This window comes from Abrus precatorius, unplaced genomic scaffold, assembly GCF_003935025.1.
Source record: "Abrus precatorius isolate BTA unplaced genomic scaffold, Abrus_2018 Scaffold10, whole genome shotgun sequence".
Taxonomy (NCBI): domain Eukaryota; kingdom Viridiplantae; phylum Streptophyta; class Magnoliopsida; order Fabales; family Fabaceae; genus Abrus; species Abrus precatorius.
In genome coordinates, this window is record NW_020874292.1 from 21,281,591 (window position 1) to 21,306,730 (window position 25,140).

A 25,140-nucleotide genomic window follows, 5' to 3' on the forward strand; every position below is an offset into this window, starting at 1 on the left:
CTAGGTTAGATATTATTTAAAAGTTCAAAATGAATCCAGACTTTTTTTATTTGACTTATTAAAATCTATTATCTATAAATGATCTGGTTTGAATAAACCGGATAAGTCATTATATAACATCTAATTTAAAGTTTAATCTTTCACTAATATCAAATTATCTTTTATGTAAAAAGATAGATTAGTGCATGATTAAGTCTCAAATCAACTATAAATATAACTAAATATGAATTTATAAAAGCTAAAATAATCTTTATCTTATAAGTTAGTTTTTGAAGTTGACTTAGACTTAAAGCTCAAATTCAACGTAGTATTAGGGTTTGACGTAAATTTAATATTAAACCACTTTTAATTAAAAAAAAATTGGTTCTACAAATTTTTCTTCTTACGATTGTTCTAGTGTTACTTACTTATGTTGAAATCTCATATCGACTGTAAATATAAATAAATAAGAGCTTATAAAGACTAAAACAATCCTTACCTTCACATACTAGTTTTTAGAGTTGAGTTAGACTTAGAACATGGATTCAATTAAGCACTAAACTCTCATTTAGTAGAATTTAGAAAAAGAAGGTACATGTTTCAAGTCTCATTCTCTTCGCATCTTCGTCGTCCAAAAATGAAAACATAGTATCACTTTAGGTGTAGTTCAAAATCTAGAACTAAATTGCACTTAAATTATTTGTCACTTCTTCAAAAAGATTTTTCATTTTTGTTAGAAAGTATTCCATAGCTTTGGGTCCTAAGGAACCGGGGTTCCTAAATTCAAGTCATCACAGAAGAAGACATGCAAACTTTTTTCCTAGGAAAATAAATCGTAAAGATGAAATTCTTAATAGAATTCACACGAGATTGTAGGAAACCAAGCAGAACCTTTTTGAACGTTGGAATCTGGTACGATCGACATAGTATCGTGTGGATCAGCATCCCGTTTGGTGCTCTTGATCTGATTCCAAGAATTTTCCCTTCGGAAACAAACCAAACCACAGTCCGTGAAGCACGATCTACAAAGCTACCATCAAAACTCTCGCACATGACATGAGACATCATGCACACAAGCTAGCTTTCTTAGAAAACCCTAGAGCACACACTCACGTAACTCTCTAAATAATATTAGGGAGAGATTTGCATGGAATAATTGAAAGCAACATATTTTAAGGCGTAGGTTAAATTTTTTTTTATTTTAGTTATATTTTACAATTAAAACTCTCTTTTCGTATAACCATAATGTAATATTATTTTATTTACGCTGTATGTAGTTTTGTGGGTTATTAATTTTTTTTTCACATCTAATAATTTGTTTAAATAACATTTTTTTATTAATAAACACTTGAAAATGAAAATTAAAATGTTTCTGCAGAAAAATGAAATTTAAATTTCCTCTTTTTAAAAAAAATTAAAATTTCCTTTTTTAAAATTAAAGTTTCCTCTTATAAACAATTTTATTGAAAATTTAGGAAAATATTGATTCGTAATGATTAGAGCTTATTTTTGCTGGCATGTGATATTAAAAAAAGGGAAATTCTATTGTAACTTTTTTGTTCAAACAAATTCTTTATAGATTTTTCTAATTTTCATTTTCATTTTATATTATTTCTTTTTACAATTTATTATATATACAAAATATGTTATATGAAAATAATTTATATTATGCAATTATTTATGTATGAATTATTTAATTGTTTCACTTGGTGTTAAAAAAAATTAATCAAAACAAAGAAGGAAAATAATGTAATTGTCTTTTTTATATCATGAACAAAAGTTTATGACTATTAGCTTTACATAAAATTACACTAAGATATTTTAACCAATAAAATTACAGAAAGATATTTATTTTGATGGCAATAATTTAAGGGTAAAGAAGTCATAAAATCAAAGGATAAAGCTAGAAAACAAAAAAGAAAAAGAAAGGAGGGGGGGGGGCTGGTACGGTACAACATTGATCCCACGCATGAGGCTAGAAAAGGTTAAAAAAACAAAAAATAGGTAAAGCTGAACAAGTTTTGAAAGAGGAAGCTGAGAGAGTTAAGCAAAATCTAGCAATCTTTCTCTCCCACTGACACCCTCTTAGCTGTAACATACATCAACCTGAAATTTTCACAAAATGGTGCTCTCTCCCACTTGCCTGAAAGAGGAATCTGTAATTTACAAAATGCAAGCTGCTCAGTCTTTATCTCTCGCAATCACCTGCATTTGCTCTCTCACATTTGTATGGATGATTGCTGTGTTTTGGAAAGGTTTCAACCTCTTTTTTAATGCCGGTTTCTTTCCAAGTAAGGTTATGGATTGAAGATTCTAATTAAGAGAACCTCCTTTATTTTTTTAGTATATTCTAGATACCAACAATCTTATCTCTTATTCTTTCCCAAGAATATTCTATTTTTTCCTCTTTCTAATTACAGTTTAGTATTTGTGCCTCTGAAAAATTTCTATCTTTTCCTTCTTGGTCATGCATATAAGTTACAACCACCACCTTCTTCTACTTAGTGTAGTGCAGCACTTGGTGATCTGACTCCTGATACCATCTTTCATCTTCAAGGGTTTGGTCCCACTATTTTTTTCACACACAGAAAAAAAAAATATAAAGTTTTTGTAATAATGGTTTGGTCTGAGGGTTATTTTTTGTTATTTCATGGAGAATACTTTAGCATTATTGTTTATTTCATAGGAAATCTATGGTTCTTTTCAGATGTATGCCTCCATATGATTTTCTCCTTGCTATCACGTGAAGAAACACATTCAATTTTTGCCTTTTTTTTCAGAAAAATGACAAAACCAAAGATAGAAATGAAGAAGATAGACAACATCGCAGCTAGGCAAGTGACTTTCTCGAAGAGGAAGAGAGGGCTTTTCAAGAAGGCACAGGAGCTTTCAACTCTTTGTGATGCTGAGGTAGCTGTCACAGTCTTTTCTGCTGCTGGCAAGCTCTTCGAATACGCTAGCTCGAGGTTTTTCTCCTTCTCTATCTTATATATATCGTTTTTATTTCTATATTATATGCAATGATACTTCTTTAGAGTTAGTGTTGTTAATGCCTTCTTCAAGTTTTTTCATTTTTCACTATTGATGCTGCCCTTCTGCATGATTATGACTATTAGTAGAAAGAAACTGTAGTACTAACGTCGAAAATCTTTCCTCCTGGATAAAAATAAGAAAATAATAATGTTGATATTAAAGAAGACAAAAACATTATGCCTCTAGTTAAATGATAAAAACATAACTAGAGAATTGATTAACGTACAACTTAAACTCCTCCTAGGTTTATTAAGCCTAAAACAAAATCCTTTGTTGTTTAAAGTTCAACTTTCTTTTAATTATGTTATGAAAAACTCCAAAAGATGTCCCATTTATTTTGATACCCCAAGTTTCCTAGGTTCTTTCCTGTCTCTATACGTACGGACTTCATGCTGAGTCTAGTTTTGTTCCTTCTCAGTTACGTCGAAGTTTAACCGATGTTAATCCTTAGTAATAGGTTAATAATACTTTTGGCGGTTGATGAATTCGTTGAAGTTAGCAACTTTATATAGCATAAGCTGAAGGGAAAATGTGCTTAAATTTAAATAAAAACTGAACTATTCTCGAAGTTAGTTTCAAAAAGAACGAGTTAAAAGAAGTGAAAAAATAGCAAAATAATTACAATAAATAGATTATTTTTGGGTCAAAACTCTAAAGAGTGGCATTTATGTATAAGCAAAGAGTAAGAGATAAAACAGACTAATGCTTAAAAATCCTATATATTTAACCTCAAAGATGATATGCATAAAAGTACATTCATGTTGGAAAACACTCCATGCATACGAGACCTTGAGAAGAAAACCCCTAATATTTACTTCTCTCCACCACCTTCTTATTTCATGTTCTCCTCCGACCTTAGAAGATTCTCGTATTGTATAAAATGTTAACATTCTATCACATTAATATATGTTTATATAATATACTGCTTATATCACTACGAAAAACTAATACATTACGAAAAAGAAAAAAAGAAAAAGACATGAAAGTTCAAATTTTGTCAGACCCCTAGTAGTATCATTGAAATTGTGTCATTGAGTTTATGTCTGTTAGATTCTGTGTCTAAATCTATTAAATATGTAAATATGTGAAGTAAAATGGGTTGAACAAATTCAAATGCTAATACAGCTATGATATGCCCCATCAAAAAAATTTAGAGAGGAAAGATTGCCTTCTTGACAGAAACAGAATAGGACAATAAAATAAGAGAGCTGCCTATATGCTTATATATGGCTTAATTGTCGCTGGCTTAAATTTTAAAAATTTGATTTTGATATTAGTATAAGAAGTTTTATCATTCAATCTTTTACCCTCTTGTTCCCATTGTCTTCATTTCCCAAAGAACTAAATATAGAGTGCTAAATGCTTAAAAGTAATCCCATTTACATGTATTGGTTAAGCCAAAATATTATTTTAAATTTTGATATGGGTGATTTAATTAGTGATTCCCATTCTACATTTGCATGCATATCTAGGATGTTTTTTTTTTTCTTCTAAAGAGCATATTTCTGCTCTTAATATAGGCTTGATAATGTCAAAGTCAAAAATATGTGAAGTACATCTTAGTTATTCTAATATCACTAAGAAAAGTAACAGCCCATATTTTAATGAAAGTTATTGTTGAAACTGTGTATATTTAGGTATTGAGGGAGGTGACGAGAGAATAGAAATTGAATATTCTAAAATTAATATGCTGTGAAAAGATTCAAACATAAAGCATTAATCCTTATTTATCCTAATGATAGATCATAATCCTAACTGAAAATAAGAAAATCAATGTTAAAATATTAGAAATATAGAAAATAATCCTGTAATATAATATATGATAAATTATTCTAAGCTATATACAATCTAGATAGTATTACATATTCTGCACACATTCTAGCACTCATGTTAAAGTTCAGTAGACCTTAAACTTGTAATACTTAAACCTTTAACAAAAGAAAAATATAATATTGGTCCCACCAAACATGGCTAGAAAGGGAACTCAGGGATACTGAAGATATTAGAGAGATGAACATTGACAGAATGACAACTTAGCAAAACTATTGGAATGATTATCATCCTGAAGAGCAGGCTAGATGGCCTTGACAAGATGGTTGACACTTAAAAACATCGCTATATAGGGAGGCCAATAGCAGAACAATTGTAGTTGATGGAGAAACAGCATCAGAGATGATGGTACCTAGAAACTATCTAACAATGACAGCAAAGAGGGTGATAGGAACCTGAAGATGAAACATGACAAGAGAGACGGTTAATCAATAGGAAAAAACATAGTCATAGAAATGAAATGGAGACACAAGTTTCAATGAACTCAACAATGGAATAGTGATAGGATAAGTCACCAAAGATAGTACCACTTTGATACAATGTTAGTCATTGAGGGAGAAAATTGATATTGCCTTAATATGATATGATGTATTCAATGGGTTATGATGTGATCCAAAATATAGAAATATTAATCCTTATTTATATGAATACACATAATCCTAATTAGGTATGGAGACAAATCGTGAAAGATAAAAAGAATGAAAATTAATTCTACCAGATAGTGAGTGTTTGATTGATCTTATTTTAAATAAATAATTATTAATTTTTAAAAACTTACTGTAAGAACATTTTAAAAAAAAGATTTTCTTAAAAAAAAAAAAAGATTCACAAACATACACATAGTTCTTACTTGGTTTAAATCATTTTAAGATGCAAGCTAAATATTATTTGACATTCAATTTAAGGCTTCTATTTTTCATTTTTAATGACTAAAATTTGACTTGCATGACAAATCATAATTACGAAAGTCTCAATATTTTGAAGCATTTCATATGCTTCATTATTAACTAATCAAACACTTTTCAAAAGCGTAGTTTACATTTGCAAAAGAATAGTACACATCATATGAACTAAACTTAGTTTGCATTACAAAATATTTGCGAATCCCAATGTTGAAGTTAATTCAAAATTTTTATAATCTTGTGTTGGGGTGAGGGGGACCCGAAAATTAGGTAAGAAAACCTGCACCAATGCCCCCAAATAACATATTACAAAATTGTTTAGAAATTGTGGAACCTTAAAGCTAAATATGTTTGAGGTTGAGGGGTAATAGAGCCCATCACTTTTCATTTCACTCTTAACTTTTCACCTTGTAAAATTATTTATTGAAGTTTCATTGTTAGGTAATTATTACATTTTTAGTCGATAAAATGCCTCATTTGTCTAATGTATTTTAGTATAGAATTATAATCTCAAATAAATTTAAATAATTTTTATTTTAAAAGCAATATTTAGAGTATGGTGGATAATTTCCTAAGTAATGCATCTATTTGGAATATGTTATCCTTTGATAATCAGGTTTATTTTCTTTTATTATTATCATTTTTTTCTATATCTTTAGTTCTAGAAATAAATCAAAGCTATCCATATTCAGTTAAGGAAGACAATACAAAATTAGTAACAAAAATAATAAGTTAAAAAGAGAGGGGGTGTCTAAGACAGAAACAAAGAGGCAAGAGAGAAGAGAAAACTATAATACTCGATACTTTATAAAGTTTTAAAATACATAATTGTAAAAATAATTAATACACTTATTGATGTATAGATTATTAAAAATTTATAGCAACGACTTTAGCATAAAATTAGGAATTGAAGGTAATATTATGTTAATAATAGATTTATAATTTTTATGTAATAAAAAACTCAATGAAAAATTATTTTAAAAATCAACAAAATAATAATAATCAATAATAAGTAAAATTTATTTAAAGTTATAAAATATTTTTGGTGCCTTAGATAACATTGAGGCCTTATACAATTGCCTTAATTGCACAAGGTTTCACAACTCTGCACAAAAGAGAATATGACATTGTATCTTTACTAGAAATCTTAAGACATTAAATATATGGATATAGCTCATTCTTAATAAGTGTGGATGCAAACTTACATGTGAATTTTTAGCATTCTCTTGTAGTCAGAAGCCTATTTTAACGTTCTCTTGTACTATTTTTATAAAGCTTGTTCTTATTTAATGTGAACTTCAAACTCACATATGAACTTTTTACATTTTTCCTATTAAGTATGAGTATGATATCTTATACTATCTTTATCTTATACTATTTTTTGCGAAGTATGTCTCAATATCGTCATATTTTGCTTCCTTCGTCAAAATCCTTTTCTTAATGTTCTATTATATTAACATTATCTAGTCCATTCTTAATCGACGTGGACTTCAAGTTCACATGTAAATTTGTAACATTTTTTTTTCCGAAGTATGACTCATTACATTGATATATTCCCCCTAGTTAGAAACCTCTTTGAATGTTCTCTTCTATTATTTTTATTAGAATCGTTCTTTCTTTCTTTCTTTTGAAAAGTCAAAAGAACAAAAATCATTAACATGGAAAGTTGGTATATATAACAGTACCACGAATACAAGATATATTCGGTTAAGATGAAGTGGGCCAGCCACAACTAGTAAAACACTGCAACCTAGTACACATCTTACATTACTATCCAAAATAAATCAGAACAATACAGACATTAACCCAAGACTTAAACTCCTATAGTCTGGTGCAAATAAAAGTCGTTTAAATATTCCATCCAGAGTAAAAAAAAAACTAAACTATTTTTATCATTGAAGCACCCATCTAAACAATCTGCACCTTAGATAGACAACTAACATTATTATGGGTGAGCTTCCCAACACGATAGGAGATAAACAAAGCCTCTAATTGTGATATTGAATTCTAATCAAAGTTCTTTCCTTTATTAAAGACCATTTTGTTGTTTTCTTGCCAAATATCCTAAATTGTAAAATGTCAAATCATCATCCGACCCACTTATTTGAAAGTTTCCCAAGCATCAATCCCTCTTATATTGTCTAAAATGAGAGACAACAAAGGCAAGGAATACCCTCTCAAGCAAAAGCCTCTTCGAATGTAAACAAATCAATGAAAGTTCTTGATCATTCAATGAAAACGAGCTTGAAAGCAAGGGGAACAAACCACAATAGTGAATTAACACCCATCTTCATCCAAAAGTTGAAGACAATAGGTGTATGAAATTTTTTATTTAGCAAAGAAATATATATTAAAGTGTATAAGCGGTACTCACATCTATAATAGACGATAGAAGAGTACGTAGGACAGTGTTTGAGTTGATACACCGCTGAGAGAAAAGTAAAATTAAACCCACTATCTTGACAAAAATCCAATTTCTAGGTCAGATTTTTTCAAGATCAGATTTTTAATAAGTCTGGGACTTTATACTTGAATTTTCAACATCTTGTACTGCTCATATCCAAGAGGTTCATATATAGTAAGTAGTAGCTAAACATTTGTCATTAATGATGCGGTCCCTAAGGTGAAACATTCAAGAATAGAGTAAAGCCAAAAAAAACAAAGATTGAAATGTCTAAATTAAATATAAAAAGTCTTGAATTCCATTGACATCTTACGACCACAAATTTTAGTACAATATTCAAAGTTGAAACCTAATATGTAATATCAAAATTCTTGAACCCTTCAATTATACTTTCATATCACAAGTTAAATACTCTGATTCAATGACGTATTACAGTCACTAACCAAAAGTTATTAACACTTTTTGATCTAATAAAGTATTACCATCAAAAACTCAAAGTAGGTGAACTTTTCACAAGAATTAATTCACAACTCAATACCATTTTAAAAAAACAATTCTGAGTCCATAGAGGAAAGAAAGTGAAGAACCTGCAGAAATTTTTATTAAAAAATAATAATATACTTCTCTGTAAATTATTGCTTTTACTTAAATCATTATTTGTATATGTCTAATAGCTAATATTAGAAAAATACGACTAAAGCCTTAAATTAAATCTTAGTGAAAATTTGATTTAATTCTACTACTGTAATATGAATAAAATCCTAAATACAATGTTAATAAAATATAACCAAAATCTAAATCAAGTTTTAATTAAATTTATAAATAGTAACTTTTGATCAAACATGAATAAATTCTAATCTTAATGAAATTTCATAAATAGAAATTTTATTAAAAATATAATTCATATTTATAAATGAAAATATCTTCTCTAAGCGCTTACACAAGTATATTGAATAATAACTCGTGCTCTTGTAATTTATCTGATTTGAATTACTTGTTAAAATTTAGGCTATCTCAATTTAGTTAGCTAGTGGAGCTTGAGGAAACTTCTACTACCTAGGACTTTTGAAGCATTGAATGGGTGTGTTAAAAAACTCAACGAAAAAATAAATTAAAATGCAATAATTTAGATAGAGTGAATAAAACTCAATAAGGGATTTCACAGTCACTTTCAATTATTTTTGTAGAACTTCCATACCACATACGCATATCTTAAGCATGACTTCTTATCTAGAATATTCAAATGAAATTCCTAAACATACAACTTGTTTCCTTCATTCTAAGTCTTCCAAGTCGCTTAGTCCTTGACTTCTGGATTTTCTACCTCCTCTCATTTCTCTAGAGCTGCTTTCTTTTGTTTTCACAAAATGAGCCATTTCAAATAATAATAATAACAATAGACTGTTTGACTTTTCAAAAAAGTTTAAAACTCTTTAGCCTTGATAAACAATTAATTGTCTACCTTGATAATCAAATTTTGGACAAACATAAAGGCATTATATTTCTTTAAATAATTGATTATAGATTTTTTTTAATCAACAATCGGAAACATAAAGGCATTATTAATACTACAACTAGTACATGATCTTTTCAGTGTGTTGTGTTAACTTTGAGTGCCAAAATGTTGCTTTTAAGGCAGTGGTTCTTCCACAGCAAAAGATTCTTAATACTCTTTTCTATCAATTGGTAAGTTGTTAGAAATCCACTCTTTTGCTCTCGTACTCTTTATTGCACAAGTGTTCAAGTCCCAATTATTACATTTCTTTATGCAATACATATTTTTTTTTGCTAGGGGATGCCTATTAATATTAATATTTCCCAAAGAGATTTGCATTGTACATAAGGTCAAAGTTTGGATAAAGGAATTCTAGTAGCTTCAAGGAACTTTCAATTGATTTTGAACCTATGAAAAACTTACACTTGTGGGAGAAGATCCTGCATAGAAGCATTATTTTTTAATATTTTACATTAAAATTTAAGTTTAGTTCTTTAAAAGTTAAAAAATAATTTTACTTAATAATACTTGTGTTTATCTATCTATATTGAAGTGTAAGCTCAAGTATCTAAATTGTATCTAGTATAGTAATACATAGTAGTAATAGCGTGTGTGATTCAGTGTTGTTAAAAATCGGTTTTGGCGGCGCCATAGCGGAATGGTGTGGCGCTTTTGATGGAAGCCGTTATGACTATGGCGTGGCGTGGTGGTAACGGCCTGCTATGGCAGAAACAGTGGATATGACATTTTTTCTGTTGAAAATAGGGTTTTTCTACAATTTTGGGCCAAACCCGACCCAACCTAACCCAGTTCAGATACCCAACCCTAAATCTAGGTTTTTCCTCTCTTCTCCTTACTATCTCACTCTCCCTCTCTTTGCGATCTCACTCTCCTCTATGCTCTCTATAGATATTTCACTCTCTCTCTCTGCGACATCTCTCTCTGCTCTATCTGAGATCTCTTTGTCCTGTGCTCCTTGGGTTTTTGTTTTGGTGTAGTTCTGTCTCCATTTCCAGTGACTGCACCTCCATCTCTGGCAACCTCAACCTTCATTTCGGGTGACTGGTCCTCCATTTCCAGCAACTTCAACTTCTATTTCTAGCAATTAGTCCTCCAAATGAGGGAAGGGAGCCACTCCAAACCAAAGATAGACGGCCTACTAAAAGAGAGAAAAATTGAATATTGGAGAAGATATCTAGAACATAAGTGGAGAAAGAAAAAAGGGTTAGGGAAGTACTGTGACAAGACTATTTTACCCTTAAAAAAGCTTAAAATATAGAGCAAAAAGGGAAAGCTAAATTTTTTTAAAAGGAAATTTTTTTCTTTCTTATAAAACCCTAAAAACTCTTGGACAGTAAAGAAAAGTAAATATTTTTATTAGAACCCTAAACAAAATAGCAGAAGAAAAAATAAATAAAAAAAAAGATAACATAACAAAAAATTTAAAAATGTTTATTTTGTATTGAATTATAAGTAAAATTACTTATGTTTTGAGTTAATTTTTTTTTATAATTTCTTATTATATATATAATATTTTTTTATATATTTATTATAGTCGCCATAATCTGCCATGGCAGCCGCCATAATTTTTATGGCAGAAACTCCCATGACTCGTCATTCGCCATTGATAACATTAGTGTGATCACAAAGGAGCACTCTGTTGTGATTCTAGAGCCATCGCGTTGCGGTTCAATGCAGTGACTATTGCATTATGATGCACAACCGTAAAAGAGGAAAATCGCAATTATCACAGCCCCTATGTCAAACAAGGGTGAAAGAGCAAGTTTGTCCCTTTATGCTTTTTAAGGAGGGCAATCTTGAAATTTTCTTTCTTTTTATATCGCAATGTGCTGCAAGTTAAGATCTAACCCTACCTTATTCTCTAGTTCTCTTGCTTTGTCCTACATTGTCTACATAGATTACATAGAGTGATCTCCTATTTATTTTCTCATCGATTCATACTTCAATTTATAATAGACTTGAAGACAGCCTAGAATTAGCTGAATCTGATTTAAAGCATTATTTTATAACTTGTCCAGATATAGTTGAACTACGTTTTTCATGGACACTAAGTTGTAATTACCATATTGAAAATACCGTTTTTTTTTTTTCAGGTTTCATTGTTAAAGAACGAAAACCTGCTCTTGTGAAAAAAATGTTGTTGCTTCCTGTCTTTCTCTGCTATCTCTGAACTTTGTTCAGATGATCTCCACATTATATCTCTTATCGTTTGATTCTACCATTCTGTCAACAATTACAGTCCTTGTGATGTGTGTGTTGAACGATAAGATCATTCTAAAATGTCAAATTAAATATTAGATAAAACATGTAAATATTTGAGTTCTAGTAGGTATAATTCTTTTGGGATAGTTTTGCTAAACTATCACACTTGGTAGTTGGTGAAATTGATCTTGTATTTCTCGATAACTATGTTTATGTGGCGGGGGGGTTTGACTCTTCTCATCGTCATTTATTTTCTCTGTAGAACCGTCTTAAAGTTCCAATTAAAAAAAAAATAAAGAAGAAGGAAAAAAATTCATAAGAGATATAGGTCGAGTTTAGTTAAATTGCAAAAAAAAAAAAAAAAAAAAAAAAATTAAAAAAAATAGTATAAAAAATAAATAAAATTTCTCTCGTAAATTATATTATAAACAATTTATGTTTTTCTATTTTTAAGAAACTTTCTAATTTAACTTCTCTAAAATTTGATGAAATAAGTAGTTTCTAATTTATAAAAAAAATTATTTATTTATTATATTTTTTTTTTGCTGGTGTGAGCACTTTTCTAGAAGTTTATTCTCGGAACAAAACTAGTTATGTATTTTTACTGCACAACTTAAACTTATAGCCGAGTTGGTTTATGACAAAATGATAGATTTTTGTCTATTAGGAGCAACAACTTTTCACTTCATTCAACTTGGCTTCATTACAATTCTTTTGAGAATGAAATTAACTTAATAATAATGACATATCATCAATGCATTGTTCAGATTTCAAATGGGGTTTTGGCCCTTGAAATATTCTATCAGAACATTCTGTGTTATGGAGAATTGTTGAATGCTCAACATAATAATTATTGGTTTTTATATTGCTGGATACTTTAGAATACATTATTGTATCGCTATAATTGTAAACATCCTCGAGACATAAACTTGCTTGCCATGGACTTATGTTCCTAGATTCCCATTCCTTACAATTTTTGTTGTAATTATTGTAAACTAGGACAAATTTACGGTTCCTGTGTGTTATTAGGCATATTTTTAGGAAAACAATTATGTGGCCTTGTATATATTATAAAACCTTGTACTATTCAAAATCACTAATAATATTCAGAAATTTCTAACATTTCCTTTGAAATTGTATTGGAGTTCCTGATCTATAATTTTTGCTTCTGCAAGCCCTAGCGACCTTCATTGTGAATGGTAGAAACGTCTATCAATAAATTCACAGCTTTTGATTTTTACTCCCGGACCCTAGCCACCACCACTCTAGCAATCTCACCTCATTGTGTACCTGCTAGTTTCCAGCCCACCACCAAAGCGCCACCATCAAATACCCTTTCACATGCACTTTCTCTCTATATGTGATTCTCTATATTTGACCTTACTGGTCAAACTGGCACTTGTAGGTCTATTCTAATAGGTAGCCATTAGTTTGTTAGAATAAATAGTTAGTTAAAGGTATAATTAATTAGTTATAGAGTTAGTTAGTTAGTTAGTTGGGGGCTGGAATCATTAGATAAATATAGCATGTTGTCTATAAGTAAGAAAAAAGGGTTGAGAGGAAATTTTTATTGTATCATTTGAGAGAAAAAAAGGACCTTTGAGCATTGAAAAGTGCAGATTCTTGAAGTTCTGTGGCATTCTAGTTTTGTAACTGGAGTTTATCTTTATATCTTTTAAATAAAATATCATATTTCTATCACCATCTTTCAAATAGCCACCATTTTATACCACCGAGCATGAGGATAAACTGATAGGAGTTATTATAGCTTAATTTGTGATTTCAAGTTTGAATCATAGTGAATATAGCTGTATTAAATACTCAGACAAAGAAAGAAAGTTTTGTGATTAGTAGTCATTCTATCTGACTCAAACAAGATTGCTTTGATGGAGGATACCTGTAATCTAACAAAAAAAAAAAAAAAGCCACCATTTCATCCCTATTGCTAAGCATCACGTGCCTTTTCCTTGTAGTTCCAATAAATGCTATAATTTTTTTTAATCTTATCTATTTTCTGGAACCTGCCTCTACTTCTAGCATTGCTAGTAATAAAGGGTTTATTTTATTAATTAATGATGGTATCCGTTTTGCGTAGCTTTTTTTAAGAAAGATAAATTAGAAGTATATTGATTATTTGATCAACGTACCGCATGGTATAAAAGAAATTAGGAAGCCAATCAAGCATCTTGGAGTATCTCAACCAATCTCTCTCATCCCTCTTAAAGAAAGACCATGGTATTGTTCATAAATTCACATGCATTGATAACCCTCAATAAAATGGGATAATGATTAAAAAGAAAATTTGACACTTAAAATCACCAAGGCCGTAATGTTCCAATTTCTAAATATCTATTTCAAAGTCATTTTTGGAAGAAACTATCTTAACTATTGCTTCTTTACCTTCATGGGACATGGGAATTAAGTCTTGTGCATCTTATAACCATTTAGATCTTATTCTCATTTTTTCCTGTTATAGAGAGTCTTCAGTCTAAAATTTTTTGTTGTATAGCATTTATTTGTATTCATTAACAGTATTGTACTAAACTTGATCCTTGAGTTGTCAAATGTGTCTTTTTAGATTATGCATAAAAAAATAGAGCTATAAATGTTAAACCTTTTGATTTGTCCATTCATAACTTCTATAGATGTCACTTTTCATGAAAAAAAGTCCTATTTCACTTATCCTGAACTTCAAGGGCAATGTTCGTAAGTTGTCTTTGTAATCCTCGTTGCAGTTGTCTTTGAAATCCTCGTTGCAAGTCGAGTCCTCCTTGCTTTTAAACACTCGTATTTGTTTTTTTCTTTTTCCTAGAGTGTGAGAATTGACACCTTTTATGGTACCTCACTGCTTGAATCACCAAACTAGCCAAGACCAAGGTAGGCGCATTCAAATTTGTGTATCATAGGAGAAAAGAACCTAAACTTGTCTAATAACAACCTATAGGTCTAAATTGTTGGTAAGAATTGAAGGTTATACCATTCATACTTTTGATAGATCAAATAATGTTGTAACTAATAGTAATGGTGAAACAAATGACCAAACTAATGCCTTAAGAAAAGTAAAACAATCACATACACAATACCTTATTTCTCAGTTTGTTTCGTCTAAAACACGAACTTTGTCCCATCTCTAAATTCCATCAAAATTCATACAACAATAAAAGGAAGTTTGAAGGAAGAACTAGGTTCAAGCTATGAATTCTCAAGAATCATGGTGTTTTGAGTATCATGGGCTGTTATAGACCTATCCACAGACTTAAACTTCTTCAAAAGAAGAGTGAGTTTCATCAACTTGCTCCATGAGTAATAATTTGTGCTATCAAGCTGTGGTGAAACAAGGATGGTTCTTGGGTTTTTCCCCAGATGAAGATAACAAACAAGGATTGCTGGAATTTTGTGATTGATTCTCAGGTGTTTACTGTGGGATGTTATTTTGATTATTTTCTTTAGTTATGTATCAAAATGTGCAGTAGAGCCCTCTTAAGATAGCTCTGATACTGTAAAAGGTTTAAACAAAAAAGTGTTTGGAAAAAAGAGAATGTCTGTTTGTATTTAATGTAATCGAATGTACAATACCTTTATGAAAGAAACCAAAGCATTAATATATAAACAATTGAAAATAAAAGGTAAAATATCTAACTACCTGACAACTATAATAAAAGAGAATAACTACAAAAAGTGAACACTTATGAGAATATGATGAATACTAACAATAACTTTTGAACACACTCTTTAATCCATCTCTTGTAATTATAATTAGTTGATTTTTAAAATAGTCAAAGCAATTTTTGAAATGTGATCAATTTATATACAAGTACTTTGGCTTCTTTAAAAACCAATCATATAAATGTATTTATTATATTTAAAAAGTGTGCTGGCTTGCATTTTTCATGACTATGTTAATCTCCCATATAGTTCATAGATGAGAAAAACAATAATTAAATGTCACAGAATGAATTTAGCGGAAGAAGTCTATATGATGTGATCATGTAGTTATGACTTAGATTCTCTTAATGAGAAAAATAAGTATGTTAGTTGATATGGTGTTTTTGAGCTACACACAGGGTTAGGCTGATGAAAACAACAATAATAACAAAAATTTTATCACATTAGGTAAGGTCAGTTATATGAATGAGCTTAATTAAAAATGATTAGTAATATTATTATTATGAGATCAATTTTAATGATTCCTTCTAAGTTTTCTTGACCTCCCATACCTCCTTTCACATAGAAAGAAAATTTGACAACTAAATCTAAGATAATGGATCTTAGAAGACTAAAATACTTCGTTGGGATTATATATGTATTTTCTAAAGAGGTCATTTTCATTTCTCAAAGGAAATGTTCCTTGATTTTTGAAAGCAATTGGCTTTATGGTTTTGAACAAAATCATAGAATGGAAATTATGAAGGGAGCATTAGATAAAGCCTAATACCAAAGGCGGGTTGGTAATTTGATATATCTAGCTAACACTAGATCAAACCTAGCATAAGTTGTTAGTGTTAGTGTTGTAAGTTAACTTACGTATGCCCAATGGCAAGATACCTTCCTACAACTTAGTGCACAAGATCATCCAATACCTTAAATCTACATCGGCCGGTAAAAGGGCTATTATTTAGGAGGAGCAAAACCCTGACTATGAAAATGTGCATAGATGCTGATTATGTAGGGTTAGTCATTGATCATAGGTCAACCTCAAGATACTTCATGTTTCGGTGGAAATCATGGAGAAGTAAAAACTGGAAAAACAAAATGTGGTAGCTTTGTCGTGCAAAAACTGAGTTTAGAACTGACACAAGGAATTTGAGAACTACTTTAAATTAACATTATTCCCGATGACCAAGGGATCAAATGTGAGACTCTCGTGAAGTTATTTTGTGACAACAATGGAGCTATTACTATTGCCTAAAACCTGATTTAACTTGACAAAATTGAGATAGATTAACACTTCGTTAAGTAAAAGCTAGATAATGGTCTGATTTCTGATACATTGCTTCAATAAACTCAACTTGCAAATCTGTCGACTAAAGGATTTCCTACAAAGAGTTTCATGATCTAAGTACTGAACGAGAGGTATCTATATGCCAACTCAAGGGAAAATGTTAAAATAGTCTCACATAATTTATGGTGTATTCTTGTAATTTATGGTGTAAACTAGGAATCTATTTACCAACTTAAGGGAGAATGTTAAAATAGTCTCACATAATTTATGGTGTAATCTTATAATTGTTGTAAACTTATACAGATTTACAATTAACATATTAGTACGCATATATTTTAGGGAAAAAAAATTGTAGCCATGTATATATTGTAAAGCCTGATATGATTGTATTTAGAAATTTTCTATTTTTTTCTTTCAAGTATTTATGACTTGTTTGTCTAAATATTTGAATATATTCTTTCTTAGAGACTAGAAGCTCCAAATTCCAATGAATCAAAAAATGTTAAAAAACAATTGTTGTTAAAAAACAATTGTTGTTCAAAAGGTGAGAAAGTGTAATTGTTACCTTTCTATTGTAGATATACATGTGAGTGTTAATTATATTCTAAACTTTCTTATATAATCATCCTGGATGAGTTTGAATTTAAATAGATGGGATGTAAGAAAAGAAAATGAGTCTTTTTCTTTTTTGGCTATTTTTAGTGTTCAGCAGGTAGTTGAAAGGTATAATCTTCATGCAAGGATTGACAAATTACAACATCCATCTGTAGAGCTGCAGGTAACATGCTTTTTCCAACTTTCTCAAATAAAGATTTAATAACATCCAAATAGGCTCTACTTCATAGAGGAATCAGCCAACAGAAGCATTTTTTAATGTAATTTGAAAAAAATTAGTATTACATGATACTATTAATTGATCCATAATAAGATGCTGATAACATCTCATTAGCAATTGCTGAAGCAAAATAGATGTTAGCCAGTGTTCACCACTCAATGTGTCTTGGCAATATGCAAGTACAACGAAATCCTGTATTCAGCATCCAGGAATACAGAAGAAAATCAAAATCTGCTTGAAGTGCTAATATAATAAATGAAAAATATGTTAATTAGATAAATAGAACTATCTTTCACTTTGCTTCACCAATAAATTAATAAACGGTACTGGAGATTTCATGGAAATTTATCTGTAGACTGACAATGACACCAACAACTACTTTGTGATGCGCAATGAAGTGGCAGATAAGACTCGTGAGCTAAGGTACATAAACGATGCGTGCTGCACTGCTCGTACTTTGTCCCTATGATGCATAATTAACCTACCATATTGTCTGAAACATGGTTTTACCTTAACAGGAAGTTGAAGGGAGAAGAGCTGCAAGGACTAAAAATTCGAGAATTACAGAAACTAGAGAAACTACTAAGGAAGGGTTTGACCCTTGTGTCAAAAGCAAAGGTTTGTTTTGTAACCTTCTATGCTCATTATGTATTTGGAAATTTAATACTGCTGAAGTGTCATGTGTGAGGACTGAGGAAGAAGTTGTATATACATTAGATGAAAATTGACAAATTGAATAACATATCTGTGATATCTAGTCTCCTGGTGTCCTCAACCATTTTTATAAGGTATTACACTAAAACGCCAAGTTTTTATAAGGTATTGCATCTTTTTTTTCCTCCACCAAACTATAAAGTTTTGCGTTGGATGAGATATCTAAGTCTCCTGGTGTCCTTCACCATTTTTTTAAAATCAAAATATAGGTGCAGCACCTTGAATGCTTTAAGTGTTGCTCCTCAATCAAATTTTATAAAGGTTATTAAGGTAAAACTTTAATTTTAAATAATTCAAAAATAATACTTAAAATATCTAAGAGTTGCAGCTAACAGCTTAAGGTTTTGGATTGAATGTGATGCACTTGTGTATTTTATTAGTTTGTTGACAGAAATCCCCCTGGTCATTGTTTATTGGAATCGTCATCTCACTTTCCAGAAATTACTATAAATGCTCTTAATATATGTATTTCAGGATGAAAGAATTGTGAAGGATCTCACAACGCTCAAGAAAAAGGTAAGATGGTCAAATTAAAAGGTCACTATTTGCTTCCAAAGGAAGAAATATTCATATTTCATCTTCTATGAAAATAATTCAACCGGATCGCTAGAGAAAACATGTTGATTCATTTATATCAATCACTCTCTTCAGCACTCTTTTAATGTCCAAAATTATTCTTCATGTAGGGAATTGAACTAACGCAAGACAACCAAAGACTGAAACAGGTAAATGATTTAGAAAATTTGTATTACCCATTGTTTTTGTTTTAAATTATTGTATCAGATTATCATATAAATATGTTTTAGATACAAAGTCTTGGAAATCATCAAGGGCAGTCATCTAAGTCAATCATTGTTGGCAGCCCATCAAATCATGCTAAAGAATCTGATAATGATGACGCTTCTCTCCACTTGGGGTTTGTTTCTCTTTATTATAGTCATGATTCTAGAGGTTTCATATAAGCATGCAAGTACAAGAATCTAATTAACACTGTAAACCGTAAGGTTCTTAAACCCAACTTGAAGCTGTGGGAATTATTCCGTATTACTAAAAGAGATATATGGAGCAATTAAGTAGTTGACAGATACCACAATGAACATAAGATGTTATCAAATTTAGGCTTCCATTCTGTTGCAAAGTTTTCCTCAAAAATGTGCTTTAATAAATGATCTTAGCAAACCTTTGTACACCATGAGATTTATTTATCCGTGAATCTTTAAAGTATTACACTGTCAATGTTGTTCAGGCATATATAATATTCATCTGTTTGCAAATTATTAAGAAACTAAGTTGTCATTGTTTGTCTTGCAGGTTGTCTTTGTTTGAATGAAAAGTAAATGTTTGGAAGAGTCACATGTTCTCTTCCATTATCTACCAAGACGCGAGCCTTTAATAATGAGATGTGTATGAAATGTTACAAAGCTAATTAGATATCCTGTTATATCTATAATTGGAACTGTCAGTTACTAAGCATCAATTTCTCCAATAAAAGAATATAAAAAGCGTGGCCTAGCCAGCAAAGTTGAGAAAGTCTAACCAAAGGTATGTTTTTATGTGTGCATAAATATACTGATCAATTTAATATTCAAAATAATAATTTAGCAAATTTTATTTTATGCATGATTGGAAACTATTAAATTAGCACACAAAAAATAGGTGAATTAATAAATAAAGTTTAAATTGGATTGATTTTCAATATATCGTATGCTTATTTTTCTTCTTAAATCATATCAATCTTATAATGTGTTTATAAACAAAAAGGAGAGAACAAAGCTATTTGGGTTCTATAAGGTAGCTTGGAATTTGAACAGGGTTCACAGCATTTTATTTATATATAATATTAACTACTGTGTTTCTCCTTGTTCAGCAATTTATAACTTAATCGTGTTGGTATATGGGTTTTATCATTTGTCAACTTATTACATAATAAATGTTTAACGATTTTACCATCCAAATATAAACAAAAATGACACACGAGTGATTGTCACAAATTAATCCATAATTGATATCTGACGTAGGCTCTCAGTTTATCACCAAAGCCCAGAACTATTATGGATTAATTTATGTTGTTTGTTTTCTGTGCGCGGTAAGGGTTGCTTACGTAATGGGTATTAAACATGTTTTGTACCTTTCTATAATTCTAGTTAATCTTTATTATTCAAAGGTGTTAGCAATTTGCTAAACGAAACTGTTGTGTTCCGAGTGCTTCTGTCGAAATGGTAATTTTATTTTTCAGAATTAACAAATTTATCTACTAATTAGCTTTAAAAAGTTTAGTTTATTGATTCTTCAAAGATACAGATCCAGTGCAGTTGACGCGGGAACTGCACGTGCAGTTCTTCATACGCTTAAGCCATTTTGATACGGCTTAAGCGAATTTGACAATTTTCGCTTAAGCCCGTATAGGCTAGCTTAAGCGAACGAAGGCTTAAGCCAATACCACAAGCATGAAGCGACACATTGAACTAAAGCGAATGGGTGATGCGCTTAAGCGAAAAATAACAGAGAGAGATTACAAAATGGCTTAAGCGTGCTTGATTTAGCTTAAGCTGATGAGTTGTGGGCTTAAGAACATATTTATAAGGCTTAAGCGTGTATATGATGGGCTTAAGCGAAACCTTAATGGCTTAAGTCTAAAAAAATAGAGAGCACACCTCCCAGGATTACACATTCGCTTAAGCCTTCATTGGCTTAAGCGGAGAAACCAATAGCTTAAACGGATATGCTTTAGCTTAAGCGAAAATTGCATAAAAAGAATGCAGAGAGAATGCTCTTTTGGATTGATAAACTGGCTTAAGCTATAACATATTGGCTTAAGCGAACCAATACCAACTTAAGCGAGCACTATGTAGCTTAAGCGAAATTTGTGGGCTTAAGCGATTATTGGGGGGCTTAAGCGAAGATGCAGGAAAATTGAAAAACGGAAGCTTAAATTGACAGACATGGATATACTATTTCTGAAAACAAAATACATTTGTCCTTTACATAATTGTTTTTGGCAAAAAAAAATAAAATGATTACTATATGTATGTGACAAGTTTTAATTTATAAGATAATTTGTTGGGTTTATTTAGTAAACAAGTCATACAAATTATAAAAGAGAATCAAAATAAAAGGAATTTAGATAGGTGGTTAATAAAGTGAAATTTCATAATTTAGCTGCAACAAACTAAATAGGTCCTTGAAACTTTACAATATGAACTAACTTCAAACATAAACTAAAATCTAAACTTTAAAACCAAATAAAGAAAAAACAAAGTGTTCATGCATCTTATAGATCAACATCATTATGAATAGGCTGGTCGTCCTCCACATGGTCTCCTTCCCCATCACCACCTTCATGATCAAGTTGTGCTTCCGTTTCTTCTTCTTCCCATTCTCCTTCTCACCTTTCTTCTGGTTCCTCTCCTTGTGGTCCACCATCTTCATGATTTGCATTAGGTTCATTTGAGAAGGAAGGTGTGTCTCCAGGCCATGATACTACACCTGCAAAATCCTCTAGGGTTGGCTATGGAAATGTTGAAGTCTCTCCTGCATGCTGATGTAGGGTAAAGCGGTAGAAAGAGTCATTAAGGCTGGTGTAGGCTCGATGGTTAGCCGCCATCTAGTAGTGTATATGTGTATATGCCCGATTGTTGTCCTCTATTTGTTGCTATATTTGATTCAGATGTTGGGTGATACGCCATTCCATGGGTGTCATTTTGGGGATGGATGGTTGTGCTGATGGTGGTGCTGATGAAGAAGGATCAGAAGCTGGGTGTGGTTGTGGTTGTGGCTGGTCCAATGAGTTAATGCAATAGTTGTTTATGAACTGGGCATTTATAGGTTTTTTTCAACTTGATGCTTTGTGTTGGATTGTTTGGTATCTGAACACCTTGGGCAGCACATAAAGCAGTGATTAATGCTGGAAAGCCCAAGGGCTTTGTTGCAGATGCATTAGGGGAGTTGGTGGACAAAACAAGCTGGTGAATCTCCTCAGAGATCACAGTTGCAATGTCGATTGTGAGGTTTTCCATAATGCTGAAGACAAGGTAGGCCCGAGGCATGCGGAGATCTGATGTGTGAGCGGTTGGAGCAATGTTTGCAAAGAGAAATGACATCCATATTTGAGTCAGTGTCTTCAAATTCCCTCTCTTGAACCTCATTGGCTTGCCTTGATAGTTAGTTTCATATGATTTGTTGGGAATGCATAAGGACCTTGCTACATCATCATCATTAAATCCTGTGGTCAGGCGCCTCCGCTGTTGGTATCCGCACAATTGTCCTTCTTGTAAGATGAGGGGGTTCCCCAGTAATGCATTGATAGCATCTCTATCATAGGAGATGGATGTCCTTCTAACGCAAGACTTCTTCTCAGATTTTTGTGGATGCAAGAGCCATGCATTGGCATAAAACTCCTTCACTATGTTCTGCCAGAATTGCAGTATCTTTGGGGAATAATGAGAAGTTTATAATTCATGAGTTTGTAGAAGATCATAATCATCCCTTACAACTTGAGGAGACAACTCACATACTTGCTTCTCATCGTAAGATAAGTGAAGTTTAAGCTTATGAGATTGAAATGGCTCAAGAATCTGGTTTGCAACAAAAATCCTCATTTCAACTCCAAAGCACACTTGCAGGCAATAGATGCAATATCAGATATACTCGGTTGGATGCAAAGAATTACTTAAAGGAAAGAAGACAAAGAAGTATGGTTTATGGAGAAGTTGGTTGTGTGATGGAATATTTTCAGCAACAGTTGTTAGATTGTCCTTCATTTTTTCATGCATATCAGATGGATTGTGATGAACAAATTACAAATGTATTTTGGGCTGACGCGAAGATGATTTTAGATTATGCATATTTTGGTGATGTAGTTTCTTTGGACACTACATATTGCACTAATCGTGCAAATAGACCTCTTGCCTTGTTCACAGGTTTTGACCATGATAGAACCACCATCATTTATGGTGCAACTTTGTTATATGATGAAACGGCTGATTCGTTTAAATGGTTATTTGAAACATTTTTAGAAGTACATAATCACAAAAAACCTATAACGATGTTTACTGACCAAGATCAAGCCATGGCTAAGGCCCTTGTAGAAGTCATGCCAGAGACACATCATTCTTTGTGCACGTGGCATTTAATGCAAAATGAGATCAAACACCTTGGTAATTTGATGAAGGGTGGGAGTCATTTTTTAAGAGACTTCAAAAAATGCATGTATGACTTTGATACCTTCACTGACTTTGAGAAAGCTTGGACCAAGATTGTTCAAGAGTACAATGTCCATGACAACAATTGGATAAACTCACTTTATGCCATAAAAGAAAAATGGGCATCATGTTATATGAAAGAAGTTGTCACCCTAGGGATGCAAAGTACTCAACTCTCTGAAAGTTTAAATTCTGATTTCAAAGCTTCTATGAAACCTAGTGTTAGCATTAAACAATTTTTCTAAAGTTTTGAACGTATAGTTGAAGCGAAGCGTTACAATGAACTAATTTGTGAGTATGAGTCCCGACATAAGCTACCAATGTTGAGATATGAGATGTCTCCTATCTTGATACAAATGGAAAAAATTTACACTTATCCTATATTCACCCTTTTCCAATAAAAATTTACTTCATTCTTAGCATGTTGCATTTCAGAGAGGATTGAATCTCCTCTTATATTTGAATATGTCATCACTACAGTCAATCAAGAGAAATCATGCAGAGTATCATTTGATAATGTCTCAAAATCAATTTCTTGCACCTGTAAAAATTTTGAAACATTTGGTATGCTTTGTTCTCATGCATTGAAGGTATTTGAAGCAAATGATGTCAAGGCTATTCTTGAAAAATATATCCTTAAGAGATGGACAAAGGAAGGTCGTTCCGGCATTATAAACAATTTCATACGAAGAGAGATTGAGGGGGATCCAAAAGTTGCTACCACACAACGATACAGACAACTTGCTTTTAAAATGATTAGACTTGCATCAGAGGTATCTAGTTCAGAGGAATACTCGACATTAGTGGATGAATGTTTAAATGTTGTGTGTCGTCAAATCTCACACTTTCGATTACAAACACAACATGTTGACAGTGACACTGACAATCATGCATCTAAGTTGATGATTAATGATGGTACAATCCCAAAAGGTTTCAAGCACCGACCAAGCTTAAAGAGGAATACATATAAACGATTCAAAAGCTGGGTTGAACTACAAGGAAAAAGGAAAAGAAATAGGATAACGAGAGGTCAATTACAAAACCAACATGCTAAGGTACATATATCAATCAATTTGCTAATGCATTACTTTCAATTTTGATTCCTTATTAACCATATGGTGTTTATTTGATAAATATTTTAGGAATATCAACCCAGTCCTCCTTCTGAACCTTGTGATATACATTGTTCAACACCTCCATCTTATCATCCTCCTCAAACTTTGAACAATCAATTCAATTTCACTACATTATTGACCGTAAGTTCATTAAATTTCAAAATGAAAATTTAGTGCTTTAGTTCATCGTTGTATAATTTTGTTTGATGGATTTATGTTTTTTTTTTCAGGACCCTTTGGATGACACAACTTGTTAAATCCTTGATTAATAATTAAAAGTTGTTGTATCTTAATCATTTTATTTTCTTTTGTCAAAAACAATTATGTAAAGGACAAATGTATTTTGTTTTCAGAAATAGTATATCCATGTTTGTCAATTTAAGCTTTTGTTTTTCAATTTTCCTGCATCTTCGCTTAAGCCCACAAATTTCACTTAAGTTACATAGTGCTCGCTTAAGCTGGTATTG

At 31.3% G+C, this 25,140-nt stretch overlaps 2 protein-coding genes across 2 annotated transcripts; both read left to right on the plus strand.

Annotated features, from left to right (window-relative positions):
- The first annotated feature begins 2,763 nt into the window (after nt 1-2,763).
- LOC113852849 (MADS-box protein SVP-like) lies at nt 2,764-19,859 on the plus strand. The gene is made up of 8 exons (XM_027483235.1): nt 2,764-2,945; nt 17,511-17,586; nt 17,999-18,066; nt 18,162-18,261; nt 18,832-18,873; nt 19,044-19,082; nt 19,164-19,273; nt 19,669-19,859. Exons 1-8 carry the CDS (start codon nt 2,764-2,766, stop codon nt 19,685-19,687), a joined length of 636 nt encoding a protein of 211 aa, XP_027339036.1. The 3' UTR covers nt 19,688-19,859.
- Nucleotides 19,860-22,918: 3,059 nt separating this feature from the next.
- LOC113852038 (protein FAR1-RELATED SEQUENCE 5-like) lies at nt 22,919-24,930 on the plus strand. Its single transcript, XM_027482297.1, has 4 exons — nt 22,919-23,779; nt 24,149-24,613; nt 24,701-24,814; nt 24,904-24,930. The coding sequence occupies exons 1-4, from the start codon at nt 22,919-22,921 to the stop codon at nt 24,928-24,930; spliced, it is 1,467 nt and encodes a 488-aa protein (XP_027338098.1).
- Nucleotides 24,931-25,140: the final 210 nt, after the last annotated feature.

Coding starts and splice junctions, on each gene's coding strand:
- LOC113852038 (XM_027482297.1), top strand. CDS start 22,919: ATGGCTCAAGAATCTGGTTTGCAACAAAAATCCTCATTTCAACTCCAA. Junction 24,614..24,700: donor TACAAAACCAACATGCTAAG/GTACATATATCA, acceptor TAAATATTTTAG/GAATATCAACCCAGTCCTCC. Junction 24,815..24,903: donor ATTTCACTACATTATTGACC/GTAAGTTCATTA, acceptor TTTTTTTTTCAG/GACCCTTTGGATGACACAAC.
- LOC113852849 (XM_027483235.1), top strand. CDS start 2,764: ATGACAAAACCAAAGATAGAAATGAAGAAGATAGACAACATCGCAGCT. Junction 17,587..17,998: donor ATCCATCTGTAGAGCTGCAG/GTAACATGCTTT, acceptor ATTTATCTGTAG/ACTGACAATGACACCAACAA. Junction 18,067..18,161: donor GATAAGACTCGTGAGCTAAG/GTACATAAACGA, acceptor TTACCTTAACAG/GAAGTTGAAGGGAGAAGAGC.